The following is a 20,224-nucleotide window of genomic DNA, read 5'->3' on the forward strand; positions in this document are numbered from 1 at the left end:
CAACCTGTGCCATGCCTAAACCACCACCTGTGCCATGCCTAAACCACCACCTGTGCCAAGCCTAAACCACCACCTGTGCCATGCCTAAACCACCACCTATGCCAAGCCTAAACCACCACCTGTGCCAAGCCTAAACCACCACCTGTGCCATGCCTAAACCACCACCTGTGCCATGCCTATAGCCTCACCTGTGCCATGCCTGTACCCTCACCTGTGCCATGCCTGTACCCACACCTGTGCCATGCCTGTACCATGCCTATGCCATGCCTATACCATCACCTGTTGATATAAAATATTTTACTGCAGTATTTGGTTCAGAATCTTTTTTTTCTAGATTTTCCTCCTTTAAAATTGGGTGCGTCTTATATCCCGGTGCGTCTTATACGGCGAAAAATACGGTAAATGAGTGGTTTTATTTGTGAGTGTTTGTGTGTATATACATTATATATAAATGTGTGCGTGTATGTGTGTGTATATGTATATATATATATATATACTGTACACACACACACATGCATTTGTGTTTGAGTTTTGGGGTGCACACCCTAATGCAATAGGCTGCGCACACCTACAGTAACTTGCAAAAGTATTCACCCCCTTGGCATTTTTCGTGTTTTGTTGCCTCACAACCTGGAATTAACACGGATTGTTTGAGGATTTGCATCATTTATTTACAGAACATTCCCACAACTTTGATGGTTTTTTTTTTTTTTTTTTGTGAAGCAAACAACAAATAGGACAAAATAACAGAAAAAGTCAACGTGCATAACTATTCACCCCCCTAAAGTAAATACTTTGTAGAGCAACCTTTTGCAGCAATCACAGCTCCAAGTCACTTTGGATAAGTCTCTCTGAGCTTACCACATCCTACCACTGGGATTTCTGCCCATTCCTCCTTGCAAAACTGCTCCGGCCAGAAAATGCCCCTTGGATGGTTTGCGCTTGTGAACAGCAAACTTTAAGTCTGACCACAGATTTTCTATTGGATTGAGGTCTGGGCTTTGACTAGGCCATTTCAACACATTTACATGTTTCCCCTAAACCACTCAAGTGTTGCTTTAGCAGTGTGTTTGGGGCCATTGTCCTGCTGGAAGGTGAACCTCCGTCCTAGCCTCAAATCACGCACAGTGGTACAGGTTTTGCTCAAGAATATCCCTGGATTTTGCACCATCCATCTTTCTCTCAACTCAGATCAGTTTCCCAGTCCCGGCTGCTGAAAAACATCCACACGGCATGATGCTGCCACCACCATGTTTCACTGTGGGGATGGTGTTCTTTGGGTGATGTGATGTGTTGGGTTTGCACCAGACATAGCGTTTTCTTTGATGGCCGAAAAGTTCGGTTTTAGTCTCATCAGACCAGAACACCTTCCTCCATACATTTTGGGAGTCTCCCACGTGCTTTTTTGCAAACTCAAAACGTGCCATTTTGTTTTTTGCTGAAAGTAATGGATTTCTTCTGGCCATTCTGCCATAAAGCCCAAGTCTATGGAGCGTATGGCTTATTGTCGTCCTATGTACAGATACTCCAGTCTCTGCTGTGGAACTCTGCAGCTCCTCCAGGGTTACCTTAGGTCTCTGTGCTGCCTCTCTGATTAATGCCCTCCTCGCCTGGACCGTGAGTTTTGGTGGGTGGCCGTCTCTTGGCAAGTTTGCTGTTGTGCCATGTTCTTTCCATTTGGTTATGATATATTTGATGGTGCTACTGGGGATCATCAAAGATTTGGATATTTTTTTATAATCTAACCCTGATTTGTACTTCTCAACAACATTGTCCCTTACTTGTTTGGAGAGTTCCTTGGTCTTCATGGCAGTGTTTGATTAGTGGTGCCTTTTGCTTAGGTGTTGCAGCCTCTGGGGCCTTTCAAAAAAGGTGTGTATATGTAATGACAGATCATGTGACACTTAGATTGCACACAGGTGGACATCATTTCACTGATTATGTGACTTCTGAAGGTAATTGGTTGCACCAGAGCTTTCTATGGGCTTCATAACAAAGGGGCTGAATGCATACGCACATGCCAATTTTCTGTTTTCTATTTCTAAAAAATAGATTTATGTATATATTTTTCTCATTTCACTTCACCAACTTAGACTATTGTGTTCCGATCCATCACAAAACACTGAACTTAAGGCTGTAATGTAACAAAATAGGTAAAAAGTAAATTGGGTTGAATACTTTTTCAAGGCACTCTATGCACAGAAATGAACCTGAAACAAAACATACTGTAGTAGCCTGGAGAATTCTGAAGGAGCTTAGTTCAGGAGGTACTGTGTTGGCCTTGTGAGCATCAGAAAGGGAGTCTAGTGAAAGTCAGTTTTTGATTGGTTGCTTAGAGTTACTATACTATGTCCATTGTTCTCGACCTTCTCATTTTCCAAAGTAGAAAGTATGTAACAAAGAGGGTAGGTGTGACTACCTGGACAATGAATGAAATTAAGGTAGAAAGTGCCAATTAGTGCTGACAAAGCATTCAGCTGCTAAGTAGCGGCGTAGTTAATGCAACAAACCAAAGAATGTTAATGCAATGCAGCCTTGAATTTTTGGAAGTGAAGTTGAACTTTGGTTTTGGAAATATGAAGCACTTGACTATCTTTAACCACTTGCTGACCAGTCCTTTTCTGTAACTTTTTGTTTAAAAGATAAAATTTGTATTTTTTGCTCGAAAATTACTCAGAACCCCCATACATTATATATATTTTTTTTAGCAGAGACCCTAGAAAATAAAATGGCGAATGTTGCAATATTTTATGTCACACTGTATATGCACAGTGGTCTTTCAAGCACAATTTTTTGGCAAAAAATACACTTTGATTTTTTTCACACAGAGAAGGTCTAGCACTAGAATTATTGCTCTCACTCTAACAATCAAAGCGATACCCCACATGTGTGGTTTGAACACAGTTTACGTATGTGGGCGCGACTTACGTATGCGTTTGCTTCTCAGCGCGAGCTCGGAGGAAAGGGTCACTTTAAATTTTTTCTCTCCTATTTTACTTTTTATTTTTACACTGTCCCTTTATTTTTTTGCGCTCGCAGGGAAAGGAGCCAGAAGAAGGTTCCGGCATCGGCCAAGCACACAGCGAGAGGATGGCTGGAGGAAGGCTGTTGAGGACGGCGGGGGATCGCAGGGAAGGGAACCAGAAGAAGGTGCCGGCATCGGCCGAGCACCCAGCGAGAGGATGGCTGGGGAGGACAGCGGGGGATCGCAGGGAAGGGGAGTTTGATTTTTGGGTAATCCCAAGTGTGGCTCGGGGTTACCGCTTTTGGCACTGTATATTAACCCCGAGCCACATACAGGAATACCGCTAAATAGGTTAAAAGTAAAAGTAAAAGCAAAAGAAATAATAAAATATTTTGACACTTTGACTGTTAAAAAAAAAAAAAATAATAATCTTCATGCCTGAGATCTTGAAGTGACGTCAGAGGTCACTCCGGTCCACCAAGGGCATAGAGCTCAGATGAGGCCATCTTTCCCTCACTCCCTGCTTAGCCATCAGCTGGATCGGATCACTTCCGGTTTTACCGTCGGCTCCGATAAACCCAGGAAACGATCGCAAAGCACTGGGGGAGGGGCACCTCTCTCGCCGCCTCTAAAGCCCCGTACACACGCGTCGAAAATTGGAAGGGAATTTGCTGCCAACGTCCGATCTGCCGATTTTCGGCTTGTTAGTATGATGCTTCCGACAACCAACTCCGACTTTTCGGCCGAAAAAAATCTGGTGTGCAGACTATATAATTTTTGTTGGCCGCCAACAACGGCCAATTTTCGTGCAGTCAGTACAGATTTCGACAGGGAAAAATCTGATGAGCAAGTCTGGGCATGCTCAGTGAAGAAAAAACACAAAGAAAACAACCCAACACATGACATCACTTCTGAAGTAGAATTTTGTTGGCCGAGAAAATTCGTGTGCAGTCTAGGCACATTCCAACCAACAAAACACAACTTGGACAAAAGTCGGACGATCGGTCGGCCGATAATCGTTACGTGTGTATGAGGCTTAAGGCTTCATGCACACTGGACATTTTTTACAGCGGCTGTTTTGGGCTTCAGTTGTTTTTTTCTGCAGCCAGTAAATTCCCCAGCATGTTATCCTATCTGTCCATGCACACATAGGCTGTTATCAGCACTTTTTGGCAGGGGCGTTTTCTGGCTGGAAAAAACCCCAGAACTAGTGGGTTTTAAGAAGAATTTTTCAGCTGTGAAAACGCTCTAACTCTGATATAAGCTTAAAAACGCTGATGAACGCCGAACAGCTGCGTTTTAAAGCTTCTCCCCTGGGATCACTTTTGGCAGACGCCAAATCTCCCATAGCTGCTGCCATAACCCTGCTTTTAAACTTTGAAGTAATGACGTATATACACTGTGGGCAGTCAGCAAGTGGATAACCCCCATTGCTCCTTTTATACTTGCCTGGTAATACCTTACTACTCAACACTGGCAGGGGTGTTTAACCGGTTCCCAACCGGCTGCCGCCTATTTACTGTGGCAATGTGGCTCTCCTGCGCAAACCGACATAGGGCTACATCGGTCGCGAGCAGGGAGCGAGCGCACGCGTCGGTACGCTCCCGCCCCATTCGGCAGCGGGGAAACCCATGCACGGGTCAGGTGGCTTCGATTGCCGCCTGACAACCGCGATCGTTTCCCGCTGAGAAAGAAGAGCGGTCAGCTGTTGTAAACACAGCTGACCGTTCTTCTCCCTGGAATCACAGAGCTCATGTGATCCTTCTTTATAGGATCACAGGTCTCTATGGTCATTTCAGAAGCCACACCCCCCCCCCCCCCACAGTTAGAATCACTCCCCTAGGCTTAAATTTAAAGCAGAGTTCCAGCCTAACCGCACACTCACCTGTCCCACGGTCCAGCGATGCGCCGTCTTCTCCCTCTCTGCTCCGCGGCGCCTGCATCACTGATGTGGGCACCCGGCTGTGACAGTTTGCGGCTTCACAGCCGGGTGCGTCGTGATTGGCCGGCAATCTTCTGGGACCTCTGACATGTCCCAGAAGATTGCAGGGAGGGAGGGAGAGAGGAGAACTTCCGCTCAGGGCGCCGCGGTGCTCCGAGCGGAAGTGGGAGCGGGTACCTGTCAAAACTAGGTACCCGCTCCCCCCCCAAAAATGACATGCCAAATGTGGCATGTCAGGGGGTTAGGACTATTTAAAGCGGAAGTTCCACTTTTGGGTGGAACTCCGCTTTAACCCTTTGATCACCCACAATGTTAACCCCTTCCCTGCCAGTGTCATTATTACAGTAACAGTGCATATTTTTAGCACTGATTACTGTAGTAATGTCACTGGTCCCCCCAAAAGTGTCAAAAACGTCAGTTAGGGGTCCGATCTGTCCGCCGCAATGTTGCAGTTCCGCAAAAAAAGATTGCCGCCATTACTAGTAAAAAAAAAAAACAATAAAAATGACATAAATCTTTCCCGTAGTTAGTAGACGCGATAACTTTTGCGAAACCAATCAAAATACGCTTATTGCAATTTTTTTTTACCAAAAATATGTAGCAGAAAACAAAATGGCCTAAAATGTTAAAAAATTTGATTTTTAATTTTTTTTTTGAGAATGTTATATAGCATAATGTGAAAATTATTGTTTTTTTTTCAGAATTGTCGCTCTTTTTTTGTTTATAGCGCATAAAATAAAAAAAATCGCACAGGTGATCAAATAATACCAAAAGAAAGCTCTATTTGTGGGGAAAAAAGGACATCAATTTTATTTGGGTACAGCGTCGCACGACCGCTCAATTGTCGGTTAAAGTAACGCAGTGCTGAATCACAAAATATGGCCTGGCATTAAGGGGGAAAATCCCAGAAGTGGTTAAAATGATCAGCTTTTTTTTTATTCATGCAAACCCTTTATCCCAAAAGGAAAAAAGTATCCTGCTACTGATTATAAGGTGTGAACGGGAGTTTAACTTCAGTTTGTTAGTGTATCTAAATCTGCTAATACATTTAACACTAACACCCCCCCCCCCGGCCAATGCTGCTGTCTGCTGTGCTCATTCCTTCAGAGTTGTGTTTTACTGATACAGGAGGTGTGTTATACTGGCCAGATCACCAGAGGGGAAAAAAGCCAAAGAAATGAAACCTGATGCAGCCACCACATCTAATGAATGGTAAGCTGCAATACATTACATTTTTGATTTTGGGTTTAATTCCGCTTGAACATACAATGCAAGAAGCCTAACCCCTAAACCTTTAGGGTCCATTCACACTGGCGCGGCACGACTTGCTGGGGCGACCTGTGAAGTCGCGGTGCACGTGCACCGCGACCTTGGCGTGACTTGCATGGACTTCCGTCAGGTTGCCTCCAGGTCGCCCCAAAGTAGTACAGGACCCTTTTTCTAAGTCGGAGCGACATGTGTCGCTCCTATTAGAACGGGTCCTGTACTATTCAAGTCACCTGACAAGTCGCGCTAGTGTGAATGGACCCTTAATCCTTTGTTATCACAGACAGTGTTTAAATCTAGTAACAACTGATAATGAACATCTGGCTGCACAGTACAGACAAGGTTAACTTTGCCAAACAGAGCTGCTCAGCCCTCTCATGAACAAGGAGGACTATGTCAGATTTTTCCTTGTTAGGGAGTCCAGAATAGAGAATCTAAAAAATGTAAGCTGCAATTTTTAAATACTTTTTTACAGTATAGTATATGTAATTGGAGAAATAGGTGCTATCCCAATTTGTTTGCAAAAGTGAAAATACACTTTAAGGCTAGTGGGACACTTTGCAGGAAAACCACAAGCCTCCTGTAGCATCATGCCACATCAGCAGTAGTGGCAACCATTTTGGTTGAAGGTTTTAAAAAACGACAAATGAGTAGGCCCAATTGTTGCTCGTAAAGTCATGGGAAGTGGCACCAGCAGGGTAGGTGTAGCTATTAGGAAACCAGCCCAAAGAATTGAGGTAGTGACTGGCCAAATAGGTGGCCACACATAGAATGAACCTGAAACAAAACATACTGTAGTAGCCTGGAGAATGCTGAAGGAGCTGAGTTCAGGAGGTACTGTGTGGAACGGTGAGCATCAGAAAGGGAATTCTAAGTGAAAGTCAGTTTTTCATTGGTTGCTTAGAGTTATTATACTATGTCCAGTGTTCTTAGCCTTGTCATTTTGGAAAGTAGAAAGTATGTAACATAGAGGGTAGGTGTGACAACCTGGACAATGAATGAAATGAAGGTAGAAAGTGCCAGTTAGTGCTGACAAACCATTCAGCGGCTAAGTAGCGGCGGAGTTAATGCTCCGTACGTGGCGGTAATGTGTGCAGTGAGTACACACACCAGCTGGAACACGGTGTAATGAATTTTCCAGACCTCTGTGCTCCACCTCGGCTCAACCCAGCTGAAGGCGGCTGAAAATTTGCTTAGGTACACACGGCTGATCATGTTGATGGAGATTACCTCCGCATGTGGAGTGTGGATTTTCAAGAAACAGCAAACAGAAAAGGCACCTGGCAAATTGTGTCAACACTGCTGACTTGTGCAGTGAACCGAACATTAGCCATTTGTTAATGATCATCGCTCAGAGAAGCTGCAGAACCTCGAACTTGAAACCTTTCTTCTACATTGGCGGTTCATCCACTTTAAGGGAATCTATGAATGGGCCTTTTATTTTTTAGAGTAATATATTTTGACACAACTTGCCTAAATTGCCTAGTACACTCCAGGTAATCAACCATTTTGGGATATAAGTCAAGAGTATACAAAGCAGCTGTAATGATCATCCTACAATTATCCTGGCATTCATCTTCTGGAGTTAACTGCCCCATTTGCTAATTTCTTAGGCTTCAGGCAGTACAGAGCTGAGCGCCCATGTGAATGAAGAGCCATTTCATTTTTGGAGTAGCACTGAGCTGCGCATAGACAACCAATATAAGTAACTGAAGATTCAGAGGCTGAAGGTCTGTGGTTGTCAACTTTTGACCTAAAGGGGGACTCAAATGCAGCCCCTGACATCACCAAAGGGCTGCACAGATCAGTATTTTGTTGAACCACCTTTTGCTTTAATTACAGCCTTTAGTCTGTTGGGATATGTCTCTACTAACTTTGCACATCTAGACTTTGCAATATTTGCCCACTCTTCTTTGCAGAACTGCTCAAGTTCAGTTAAATGTGATGATGATCGTTTGTGGACTGCAGTCTTCAAATCATTCCACCGATTTTTAATGGGGTGTGTTTTGGGTCATGGTCATGTTGGAAGGTAAACTTTCTTCCCACTTTCTGGCAGATGGCAGCAGATTTTCCTCAAGAATTAGATGGTATTTTGCCCCATCCATTTTCCCTTCTATCTGGACGAGTGCTCCAGTCCCTGCTGCAGAGAAACACCCCCATAACAGGATATTACCACCTCCATGCTTTACTGTAGGAATGGTGTTATTTGGATTATGAGCTGTATTGGATTTCTGCCAGACATATGGTTTGGTGTTAAAGTCAAATAATTTAATTTTAGTATCATCTGACCACCTTAAAGAGGAGTTCCAGTCACCTGTCAAAAAAAAAAAAAAGTCAGCAGCTACAAAAACTGTAGCTGCTGACTTTTAAAAAATAAAGCCACTCACCTGTCCTATAATCCAGCGGTGCACTCAGTCCAGCCGCTTTAACTCTCTGTCCTCCCTTGGCGGCGTCGGCATCTTCACTATGGGCCACTGTGTATGCTCGAGTCACGCTGCGCATCGTGAACGATGGATGCAGTCTTCTTCTGGAACACTGACAGGTCCCAGAAGACTGAAGGGGGGAAGGAGGAAGGAGAACTTACGTTTCTGAGCACAGCGGCGCTCTGAACAGAAGTGGGAAGCAGGTACTTGTCAAAATTGGGTACCGGCTCCCCCCTCTGCACCTCAAAAGTGCCAATTGTGCAAGAGGAGCAGGGGACAAGTCCTTAAAGCTGAACTTCCCCTTTTGGGTGGAGCTCCGCTTTAAACGCACCTTGAAGATGGAAAAAGGTGTTCTAGTCAGATGAGACAAAAATTGAATTATCTGACCTCAACAGGGTAGTTCTCTGCAGCAGGGACTGGAGCACTTGTCAGGATAGAAAGAAAATGGATGGGGCAAAATACCATCCAATACAATACCATACAATTCTTGTGCACTCTTCTAATTTTTTTTCTACCACTATTTCAGCAAAATGCTTACTGTGCTGTCTACAATACAGACCTTTTATAGTTATAAAATTCAGGAACAGGGCACTTTACTATTTGACTATTACCATGGTGATTCAGCTAAGACAGGTTGTGGAAGCCATGTAGGGTGATTGAGAGAAATCACCCAATTTTACCATGGACGCTCAACGGGATGGATGAACAAATCCCCACAACAGAGCTATTGTATTCTGACAGTCAGCAAAGGCAGCTTCTACCATAATATCCAAAGCTTGCATCTGAAAGGATGCAGCCATAACGACTTTGGACTAAGCTTGGAACGCCACTCAAAGCCAGGAATTCCATTCCCAGGATCCACAGGTGAATGGTTGGGGGCTGTCAGTATGCCTATCCAGAGTGATATGTGCAACCAGCCAGCATAACCTGTGTATAAGGATCAGCTTCAGCCTACATGTCTCCGCCAAGAAACCATGCTCTGACACGTTTCACCCCACCCACTGAGGCTTGGTGGGCAGGGCAAAATGCATCAGGGGGAGTGGTTTCTTGGCGGAGAAACGTAGGCTGAAGCCAATCCTTATACACAGCTTATGCTGACTAGCAGGGGGAGCAGCATTTTCTCAGATGCTCTATGGATGCAACCGCTGTTCAACCAACAATTTTAAATTTTCAGATCGAAGGATATCAGCTGGAAGGTTGCCAACAGGGCCACGCATGACTCGAATTTTCAAATTTTACCTATATCATCAGAATTATGCCCTTAGACCTAGCTTGGAATGCCATTTAAGGCCAGGAATTCCCATGATCCGCATGTGAATGGGTGGAGTCGGTCAGTATGTCTATCCAGAGTGATATGTGCAACCAGCCAGAACAATCTGTGTATAAGAATCAGCTTCAGCCTACATGTCTCTGCCAAGAAACCGTGCCCCCGATGTGTTTCACCCCACCCACTGGGGCTTGGTGGGCAGGGCAGATTCGTCAGAGGGCGTGGTTTTTTGATGGAGACATGAAGGCTAGAGCCAATCCGTATATGCAAGTTATGCTGGCTGTCTGGGGGAGCAGCATTTTCTCTATTTCTCTATGGATGCAACCGCTGTTCAACCAAAATTTTCAATTTTCAGATCATAGTTAGTAACATAGTAACAGATCGAAGGATATCAGATGGAAGGTTGCCAACAGGGCCATCCATGGCTTGAATTTTACCTAGTTACCCAGAAATACGCCTCCAAAATTCACTCCATGTATTAACAGCTCTAGGTAAGCTAGGCTCTGCAATCAGTCAGCATCTAAGAACATCACAGTGACCCGAGCTCTTCCACTACCTTGCCTTTGGTTACCATGTGCAATTGAGGCAGAGTCTGGTTATACCAGGAGTGTGTAGATGAATCAACATTTAATATCACCCTTCTGTAACACCCTAAAAGCATCATAGATAGGGGGAGAATGAGCATCGTCTATCTTCTAAACCATACTTCTTCATATGTTTTCTCTAACACTAATGGTGCTCTTTAAGGTCAGCGTTTACAGCTATATTATCATTCCAAAGGTCAAACTCCAATTACCCTTCCAGACAATAACCCGAGCGATCAATTCAGCCATGTAATTGGCTTGCTTAAGCCAAGTTAAATGTGATGTAAGCAAATATTGGTTTGTTTTGTGACATGGAAAATCAATTACAAGTAGGGTGGAGGTATAGCACCCCCAGCACATACATACAGGAGCTGCATACAGAACAGCAACCAGCACCTGTATACCAATCCTTGTTTCAGATGCAGGCATCTACAGAGAAGCCTACCCAAGGGAGGATCAGAAATGAAAAGGTCACAATGCTGCAATGATATGACTAGTTCCTTGGGACCTGATAGGCTGCTTTCTCTGAAATACTGGTCCAACCAAGAAGGCATCATAAATGTATATATGAAATGAATACAAAGCAGTAAGTATAGTAAGTTCGGTTTCATGTACACCTGTTATTTTGTAGTAGATGTCGTCCTACAAAGGTTAGGGAAAATAAATCCTAAAGTTATAACTAAGCACCCTTTAAAGGGCTGTTATCACAAAAGCATTTTTTTCCTGTGCATATGCTCTTCTTGAATTTGTTACGTTAGCAGGTTTCCAACTGTGCAATGCCATGTTATTTTAGGCCTGGTTCTTAGGCAGAATGCAGGCCTATTCTGAACCAACAGAATCAAGCATTTTTGAGCCCCCCCAGTTTGCTTCTACCACTCCCATACATGCATGTCAGGGCTGTCTTCAAAAGTTCCTGCAAGCTTTCTATTATTCCTGGTAAAGTAGAACTATAGGCAACATTTTTTTTTTATTTTCCATGTTGGATAACGAAAGGGTCATAACCCCTGTCATTGTGGAGATTTACTTTCACTTCTCACAGCCAAAACAGAAAGCAAATGGTAATCCCTGCAAATTAGGGGAATCCCTTGGAAACTCCCATGTCACCAGAACTAGCTATTCCATTGGAAGATTTCCCCTCTATTACTGTTCTGGGGACAACACAACATTTGGCATTTTATTTTACTTTTACTTTCAAATGATAATGGTAACCAGGACAAATAGAGAGGGTGAATGTCCCTAACAGGGGCACAGTCAGCTATACAATCTGACATGTGCTCTAATCCCTCTCCACTCTATCCAAAACTAAAACAAAAAGTTTTGCCTTTAAAGTGGAGTTCCACCCTAGAATTGAACTTCGGTCCATCTTCTTGCTCCTGAAAATCAAATGGATAATCGCAATTTTTTTTTTTTTACTTACCTTGTTTTAGAAGAAAATATACTTATCTTACTTCCTCTTCCTCCCTCTGTGGCCACGGTCGCCGCCGTCACTTCCTGGCTTGCAATGATTCCTGGGAGCTAAAAGTCATCGCTCCCAGGAATCAAAGCGCCTGTACCGGCCCCGACGTCAGTTCCGGTGCAGGCGCGTCATACCTTGCTAAACAGCTTCTGGGCATGCCCAGAAGCTGTGCAGGGATGACACTGCAGCCCCGGAAGTGACGGCGGGGCTGGTGCAGTGCATCGTGGGACCGAAGAGGACGGAAGAGGACACAGAAGAGGATCACGCTGGCTTCAGCTGCCCACACCTGAGATGGCAGCGCTGGACAATACATTTTCAAGGTAAGTAGTTCTTCTTGCAGGTAAGCCGGGACAGTTCAGAGGCTATCCATTGTGGAATGCACTAGCCCTGACTGTCCCGGGGGTATTTTTATGTAATTTTTTTTGTTTTAGGTGGAACTCCGCTTTAAGGCCAAAGGAAAGACCCAAAAAAACATGGAGCCCCGGATTAAAGTGGTTGTAAACCCACCATAACAACTTTTACCTATAGGTAAGCCTTTAATAAGGCTTACCTATAGGTACTGTAAATATCTCCTAAACTTGCACCGTTTAGGAGATATTTACATTTCATTTAGCCGATGATGTCATCAGTGCATGCGCTCTGAAGAAACAGCCCCCCGTGCAGTTTCTTCAGAGCCCTGTGCCGTGAGCGGCGGCTTCCGCGCACATGCGCGGGAGTGACGTCACGCGACTTCGGCCAGTCATGCAGGCGGAGCTTGCAGACACGGAAGGAAGACGGGCGAAGATGGATGCGGCCGCCAGCGGGGACAACGCGGGCTTTGTTTTCAGGTAAGTGTCACATTATGCATTTACTTTGCAGGGAAGAAAAAAACTGAAAAAAATATGGAAGAGTTTACTTCCTCTTTAATCTGTGGAAGGCAATTTTGTCTATTAAAGATTTGCATTCATTAAAAAAATTAAATATACCATTACAAGTCCAGTGCTCAACCAATGCTCTCATATATTTCACTCTCTGAACTCGCCTTCACTTTTTAGTAGCATAGTACTAATGAAAGAAAAAAACAACTTCATTGTGTAATAAAAAATATTCCACAAACACAGTATGAACAAAAACAATATGTCTGCCCTTGTGGTCCTTTGGGATGTACTCCGTCATCTTATTTAAGGCCTCACTTTTTGTCCATGCATAACTGTGCCAGGAGGTTAGGTGGTACAAATTGTAAATGAGGCTGGCACTAGAATTTTAAAAATAGAAGCAAGAGAATGTCAGAATCCATGCATAAAGTTTCACATAATAATCAAATTATAAACAAGGCCTTGACCCAGCCTGACCCGATTTGGTGCTATGACACTCCTCCCGTATGGAGGTGGAACTTTGGGGTGCCTTTACATTTATTAGAAGGGGAACACCAGTTGGACACAGCTCAAATGCCTCGTACACACGGTCAGATAATCGTACGACATATTGTTCGAGTAAAGTAGCATGCTACAAAATGTCGAATGCAACCATGTGTACTAACCATATGATTTCTGTCGTACGATTGTGTGAAAGCAACCAGAATGCGTAGCCACGTCTTGGAAAGTGATGTCACATACGTCGGGTTATTTCACTATTTCCGATCATGCGCGGTGTTTGTCGAACGATCTTTAGCGGACGCATAGTGTACTAATTACACGATTGTCGTTCGCGGGGCTATCGTACGACAGAAGTTTTCCTGTTTGTCCCTTCGGATTTTGTTGGATGTACTGTTGTGATCGGCTGTCGAAAGCAGTGTACTAACGATCAGATTATCGTGCAACCAGGTCGAAAGCGAGTTTTTTCGTACGATTATCTGACCGTGTGTACGAGGCATAAGGAATGGGGCTTGTTGACACTGCTATTAGTCAGGTCACTTGAAACCCCTTACTGGTCGAAGAATGGACTTGTAATGCTGGTCACTTCTGTCGTCTAGGAGTATCTATTTGTCTTCTTTGTTTCTTCTACAAACAGGTTTTGCGCTAGGCATTTGCACCCTTCTGTGTGTGTTTCACTGTCTGCAAGTGTACCTAGAAGAATTGATGCTGGTTACATACATAAATACATAGTTACATAGTAGTTGAGGTTGAATAAAGACAATAGTCCATCCAGTTCAACCTGTGTAAGTGGTTTGAAGCCAAATAGTAGTCACACCAAATATTGATTCGATTTCAATTTTTCTTCTGTTCACTTGCTTTGCATTTTGTAAATCAATAACAATAAGCTATTAATATACACTCACCGGCCAATTATTTTTTCTTTTTTTTTTTAGGTACACCTTGCTAGTACCGGGTAGGACCCCCTTTTGCCTTCAGAATTGCCTTCATTCTTCCTGGCATAGATTCAACAAGGTTTTGGAATATTCCGCAGAGATTTTGGTCCATATTGATAGGATGGCATCACACAGTTGCTGCAGATTTGTCGGCTGCACATCCATGATGTGAATCTCCTGTTCCACCTCATCTCAAATGCTCTATTGGATTGAGATGTGGTGAGTGTGGAGGCCATTGGAGTACAGTGACCTTATTGTCATGTTCAAGAAACCAGTGGTGAGATGATTGGAGCTTTGTGACATGGTGCATTATCCTGCTGGAAGGAGCCATCAGAAGATGGGTACACTGTAGACATAAAGGGATGGAAATGGTCAGCAACAATACTGAGGTAGGCCGTTGCGTTTAAACAATGCTCAACTGGTACTAAGGGGCCCAAAGTGTGCCAAGAAAATATCCCCCACACCATTACACCACCACCAGCCTGAACCGTTGATACAAGGCAGGATGGATCCACGCTTTCATGTTGTTTAAGCCAAATTCTGACCATACCAGCTGAATGTTGCAGCTGAAATCGAGACTCATCAATCCAGGCAAGGTTTTTTTCATTTCTATTGTCCAATTTTGGTGAGTCTGTGTGAATTGTAGCCTCAGTTCTTAGCTGACAGGAGTGGCACCCAGTGTGGTCTTCTGTTGCTGTAGTCCATCTGCTTCAAGGTTTGATGTGTTGTGCATTCAGAGATGATATTATGCATACCTTGGTTGTAATGAGTGGTTATTTGAGTTACTGTTGCCTTTCCTGCATCTCAAACCAGTCTGCCCATTCTCCTCGGGCATCAACAAGGCATTTTTGTCCACAAAACTGCCACTCACTGGATATTTTCTCTTTTTCAGGCCATTCTCTGTAAACCCGAGAGATGGCTGTGCGTGAAAATTCCAGTAGATCAGCAATTTTTGAAATACTCAAAAAAGCCGGTCTGCCGCCAACAACCATGCTATGTCCAAATTCACCTAAATCCCCTTTCTGATGCTCGGTTTGAACTTCAGCAAGTCCTCTTCAACATGCCTAGATGTCTAAATGCATTGAGTTGCTGCCATGTGATTGGCTAATTAGCAATTTGTGTTAACAAGCAATTGAACAGGTGTACCCAACAAAGTGGCCGGTGAGTATATATATATATATATATATATATTTTAAAGCATTCTTACCTTACAGCATTTCTTCACACCTGCCTAAAACTTTTGCACAATACTGTATACCTATAAACCAGGCATGTCCAACCTGCGGCCCGGGGGCCGTATGCGGGCCAAAACTGCAGGCAATGCGGCCCACTGCCCCATGACAATTTTTTTTTTTTCGCTGGGGAGGAAGGAAGTCGAGTCGGGGGCACGGCCACAGAGGCTGCCTCAGAGGAGATCATCCACTAGTTGTGTTGAATTAGTGCTGGGGGGGGGGGGCTTTAGCACGGGAAGGGCGAAGTGGCGTTTTATTACTTATATACCTTAACTATAGTATATATTTTATATGTGGCCCGAGAAAATTTCTCTACACTCAATGTGGCCCATAAAAGCCAAAAGGTTGGACACCCATGCTATAAACAGACTATATTTTCCCTTTAAAATAAATGCCCTTAGCCACATGCAGTAAAACTTTAATTAGTAAAATGAAGTCAATGCCCAACTCTCCTGTCCTTTCCACCATGCCATGTGCTAATCAGTGCCATGTCTGAGCTCCAGGACTAGTAGGGCAGGAGGGATCTCTCACAGCCGAGTGTGAGCCTTTCACATTTCACACCACCTAATGCCAATTCCGTGAGGTCTAATTTATGATTCATGCACAAACGGCTTACCGTCACTTCTAGGAATCTCATGTTTGACACGCTTTAATCAGGCAGCATCAATTAAAACTAATAACTTTTGGGAAACTGACTTTGGCACCGTACCAGTCAGCGCTGCAATTACATGCCGGAGCATAAATTGCTGTTAGCGATTTTATTTACCTAAAGAAGTTGGTGACTTCATCAAATCCCAGAGCCACCTGCTGAAAATTCCCCTAGTCATACTGGTTCAGGTCTGAGCCGACATTGTTAGCCGGCTATGTCATCATACTCTCATCTGTGGGGTTTATCCTGTCTTGTGTGTTTGCATTTTATTAAATATAAAAGAGAGAGCGAGACACACACACATTTATTAATGCAACCCCACATGTAATCAGCAGTTTGCATATGCATCTTGCGTGCAAAAAACTTTCGCTTTAATCATTGGGTCGGATTTACTAACCAAAGGGTCAGTTTGAATTTTTTGCAATCGTGCCTCCAAATGAAAACTATGAGCACTTGTTCATGGATAAACCTGAATCTGAGGATTGTCACAGAACTTAGAAGTGCTAAGGAACACTTACATACACGTAGATAAATACATTTTTATAGCAGCTAATTTACGACCTGAAAAGTGTACAAAAAAATACATTTGTCACTAAATTCTGTTTAACCACTTGCCTACCGGGCACTTAAACCCCCTTCCTGCCCAGGCCAGTTCTCAGCTTTCAGCGCTGTCGCACTTTGAATGACAATTGCGCAGTCATGCAACACTGTACCCAAATTAATTTTATCATTTTTTTTCAAATAAATAGATTTATTTTGGTGGTATTTATTCACTACTGGGGCTTTAATTTTTTGCTGAACAAACAAATAAAGACAGAAAATTAAAAAAAACAAAAAGTTTTTATAGTTTGTTATAAAATTTTGCAAACAAATGTAATTTTTCTCCTTCATTGATGTGTGCAGATGAGGTGGCACTGGCAGGTGGCGCTGGTAGGCACTGGCAGGTGGTGCTGGTTGGTGACACTGGTAGGTGGCACTGGTGGGCACAGATGCCCCTCTCCTCTTCTGGACTGATGTCCGTCTGACAGCAGCCGGCAATCAGCTTTTTTTCTCCTCACACTGACAGCATGAGGAGAAACAATGCTGATCGCCGGCTGCTGTTTACATCAAACGATCAGCTGTCATTGGCTGACAGCTGATCATGTGCTAAGGGGCCAGGACCGGCCCCTTACGCCGATCTGTGATCAGCCGAGTCTCATAGACTCGCTGATTACAGAGCGAGACGCGCATGCTCCGCAGGGAGCGCGCAGGCAGCTCATGCATGGGAGGATGTACATGGAGACCCTCCCGGCAATTAAGGCCTGCGCTGTACCTGTCTTTCGGCTATAGCAGCGGATGTGAAGAGGTTTAAGTGAAAAAGGCAACAAATAAAAAACAGAAAACAAAAATACACTTTTGATAAATGCACCCCCTCCTTAGTAATAGAACACACACGGAGGAGTATTTATCTAATCAGTTGCAGAGCCAGGCAATACTAAACAGGAGCGCTGAGACAGATTTAAAATCAGGCATTTGAGAGGCCCCTAAAACACCTATGCCCAAGATACAATGGACAGCACACAGTGCTGTTCACACTATAAAAACATGAAGCGCTAGTGTCGCATCGCTTCAAAATTGAAGCCTCATGTCGAGTCAGGAGGCGTTTGAAGCCATTCAAGTCTATGGAAATGCTTCGCAAATGCTCTGGCAGGCAGCTGAGGTAAGGTTGCGGGGCGATAGGATTAGTTCATTTACTGTAATGGAGTAGGTGTTTGTGGAGCAGTTTTAAAGTGCCCTAATGCTCATCAAATGCTTCAAAACTGCCCAAAGGGCTTTTGGGGAGGATTTCTAACTCATTATTGAGCCTGGGTTCACACTATATGTGGGAACCAGCACGATTCCAGTGCAGGTTCACCCACTCGCATTTCCCTTGCAGGCAGTTCACACTGCCCTCTGCAAACCGCTGCGGGTATCAATATGACATGGAATGCATGGGTGTGAACACCCATGCGATCTAATTCCAATGCAGGGAAAAAAAAAAAAGGTGCCTGCAGCATTTTTGTGCGAATGGCTGAATTCGTATAGCACAGAAATCGCATGTGATCTGCACAGCAATGATGTGCGAAATGTCTGTGTTCGCAATAGTGTGAACGCAGGCTAACGCTTGTAAAATGCCCATACTAAGGCTCATTAACACAAGTCTAACGTCCATGCTAATGCTATAGGAGCGTTTGTAAAGCGTGATAACGACCACAACCTGTCCTTAATTTCAGTCATCTTGGTGCTTGAATTAGTAAACGGCGTGCAAATGGACAAATGGGCCCAGTGTCTCTATAGCACTTATTTAGAACCTGTTGTAAGTTGGAATTCCCCTTTAACAGACAAAATGGTAATTTCGGTCATTAGACGATGAACTATTTCTGGAAAGCCTACATATAAATTGACTTCAAGCCTCTATTAAAGCTCACCCCGATGACCTTCATGAGGAGGGAAAACAGACAAAGACATAATGGGCTGTACATTCCATTACAGGTCATTCAGCTGGTCTCTCTGCAAAGAGCTGTACCATCAACACAAACTGTACGCTTACCCAGAACCGGCAGATGATTTGTCAGCAAATGTGGAGCGATATGAACTAGGATCTCAGCGGCTGCCAGTTTCACTTCAGTCTGGAGTTCATCTCTACAGCAGTGAACCATGAGTGTCACCCAATCCTTCAACTCTGACTCAGTGGCCTGTGGAAGAGAGATCAGTGTCAGATGGCCCAGAGGAGGCCTGCAACAGTGAGTCAGCCTCATAAATCTTCTATCTCTGTCAGCATATAATGTTCAGAGGTTCATGATAAAAAGCAACACTTAACAAAAAAGTAATGTTTCATGGCATTCATTTTTCAACGTTTTTATCTCATTTAAATGAGAATAAATGGATGTTGGGTACAGCCACCACACCACCAGAGGTTCAAATCTTTTGCAGACTTTGAATGTTTGTAAACCCAAGAGCTATGACACCACTAAGGGTACAGAAATGCTGTGTTGTCACCCCAAAATAGTAAATTATTAGCCAAGTGCATTTACGGCAGAAGAACAGATATTTTTCTTTACTTTCATGGCCTTTAATTGGATAAAAACCTGGGATATATGCATTCATTGCAGATGTATACTGCAAATGTATTTTACCCCCACAACTTACAAAAGCCTCACATAGTCATAGGCCAATGCTATGTGGCAATTATAGTTTCAAACTGGACGAGGGTACATGTCCCAAAGCACCAAAGGCCATCAAGATAAAAATGTAACCTTTATTTCAGTCATGTAAAAGTACACTATATTACCAAACGTATTGGGACGCTTGCCTTTACACGCACATCAACTTTAAAGGCATCCCAGTCTTATTCCATAGGATTCAATATTAAGTTAGCCCATCTATTGCAGCTATAACAGCTTCAACTCTTCTGGGAAGGCTGTCCAAAAGATTTAGTGTGTCTATGGGAATGTTTGATCATTTTTCCAGAATTGCATTTGTGAGGTTGGGGACTGATGTGGACGAGAAGCCCTGGGTCGCAGGCTCTACTCTAATTCATCCCAAAGGTGTTCTATCAGGTTGAGGTCAGGACTCTGTGCAGGCCAGTTAAGTTCCCTCACCCTAAACTCGCTTATATATGTCTTTAAGGACCTTGCTTTGTCCACTGGTGCGCAGTCATGTTGGAACAGGAAGGGGCCATCCCCAAACTATTTTCACAAAGTTGGGAGCATGAAATTGTCCAAAATGTCTTGGTATGCCGATGCCTTAGAAGTTCCCTTCACTGGAACTAAGGGGCCAAGCCCATCCCCTGAAAAACGACCTCACACCATAATCTCCCCTCAATCAAATGATTTGAAACAGTGCACAAAGCAAGGTCCATAAAGACATGGATGAGCAAGTTTGGGGTGCAGGAACTTGAATGGCCTGCACAGAGTCCTGACATCAACCCGATAGAACACCTTTGGGATGAATTAGGGTGGAGAATGCGAGCCAGGCCTTCTTGTCCAACATCAGTGCCTGACCTCACAAATGCGCTTCTGTAAGAATGGTCAAACCTTCCCACAGACACACTCCTAAACCTTGTGGACAGCCTTCCCAGAAGCGTTGAGGCTGTTAAGACTGGGATGCCATTAAAGTTCATGTTAGTGTAAAG

At 43.9% G+C, this 20,224-nt stretch overlaps 1 protein-coding gene across 2 annotated transcripts in view; it reads right to left on the bottom strand.

The window, feature by feature from the left end:
- Window positions 1–20,224, bottom strand: part of THADA (THADA armadillo repeat containing) — a 1,178,628-nt gene that overhangs the window by 210,836 nt on the left and 947,568 nt on the right. For both annotated transcript variants that reach the window (XM_082249837.1, XM_082249838.1), the window contains exon 35: window positions 18,641–18,785. In XM_082249837.1, the coding sequence (XP_082105963.1) occupies window positions 18,641–18,785 (145 nt within the window). The remainder of the gene's footprint in view (window positions 1–18,640; window positions 18,786–20,224) is intronic.

This window comes from Pelophylax lessonae, assembly GCF_965119305.1.
Source record: "Pelophylax lessonae genome assembly, chromosome: 3".
Lineage (NCBI taxonomy): Eukaryota > Metazoa > Chordata > Amphibia > Anura > Ranidae > Pelophylax > Pelophylax lessonae.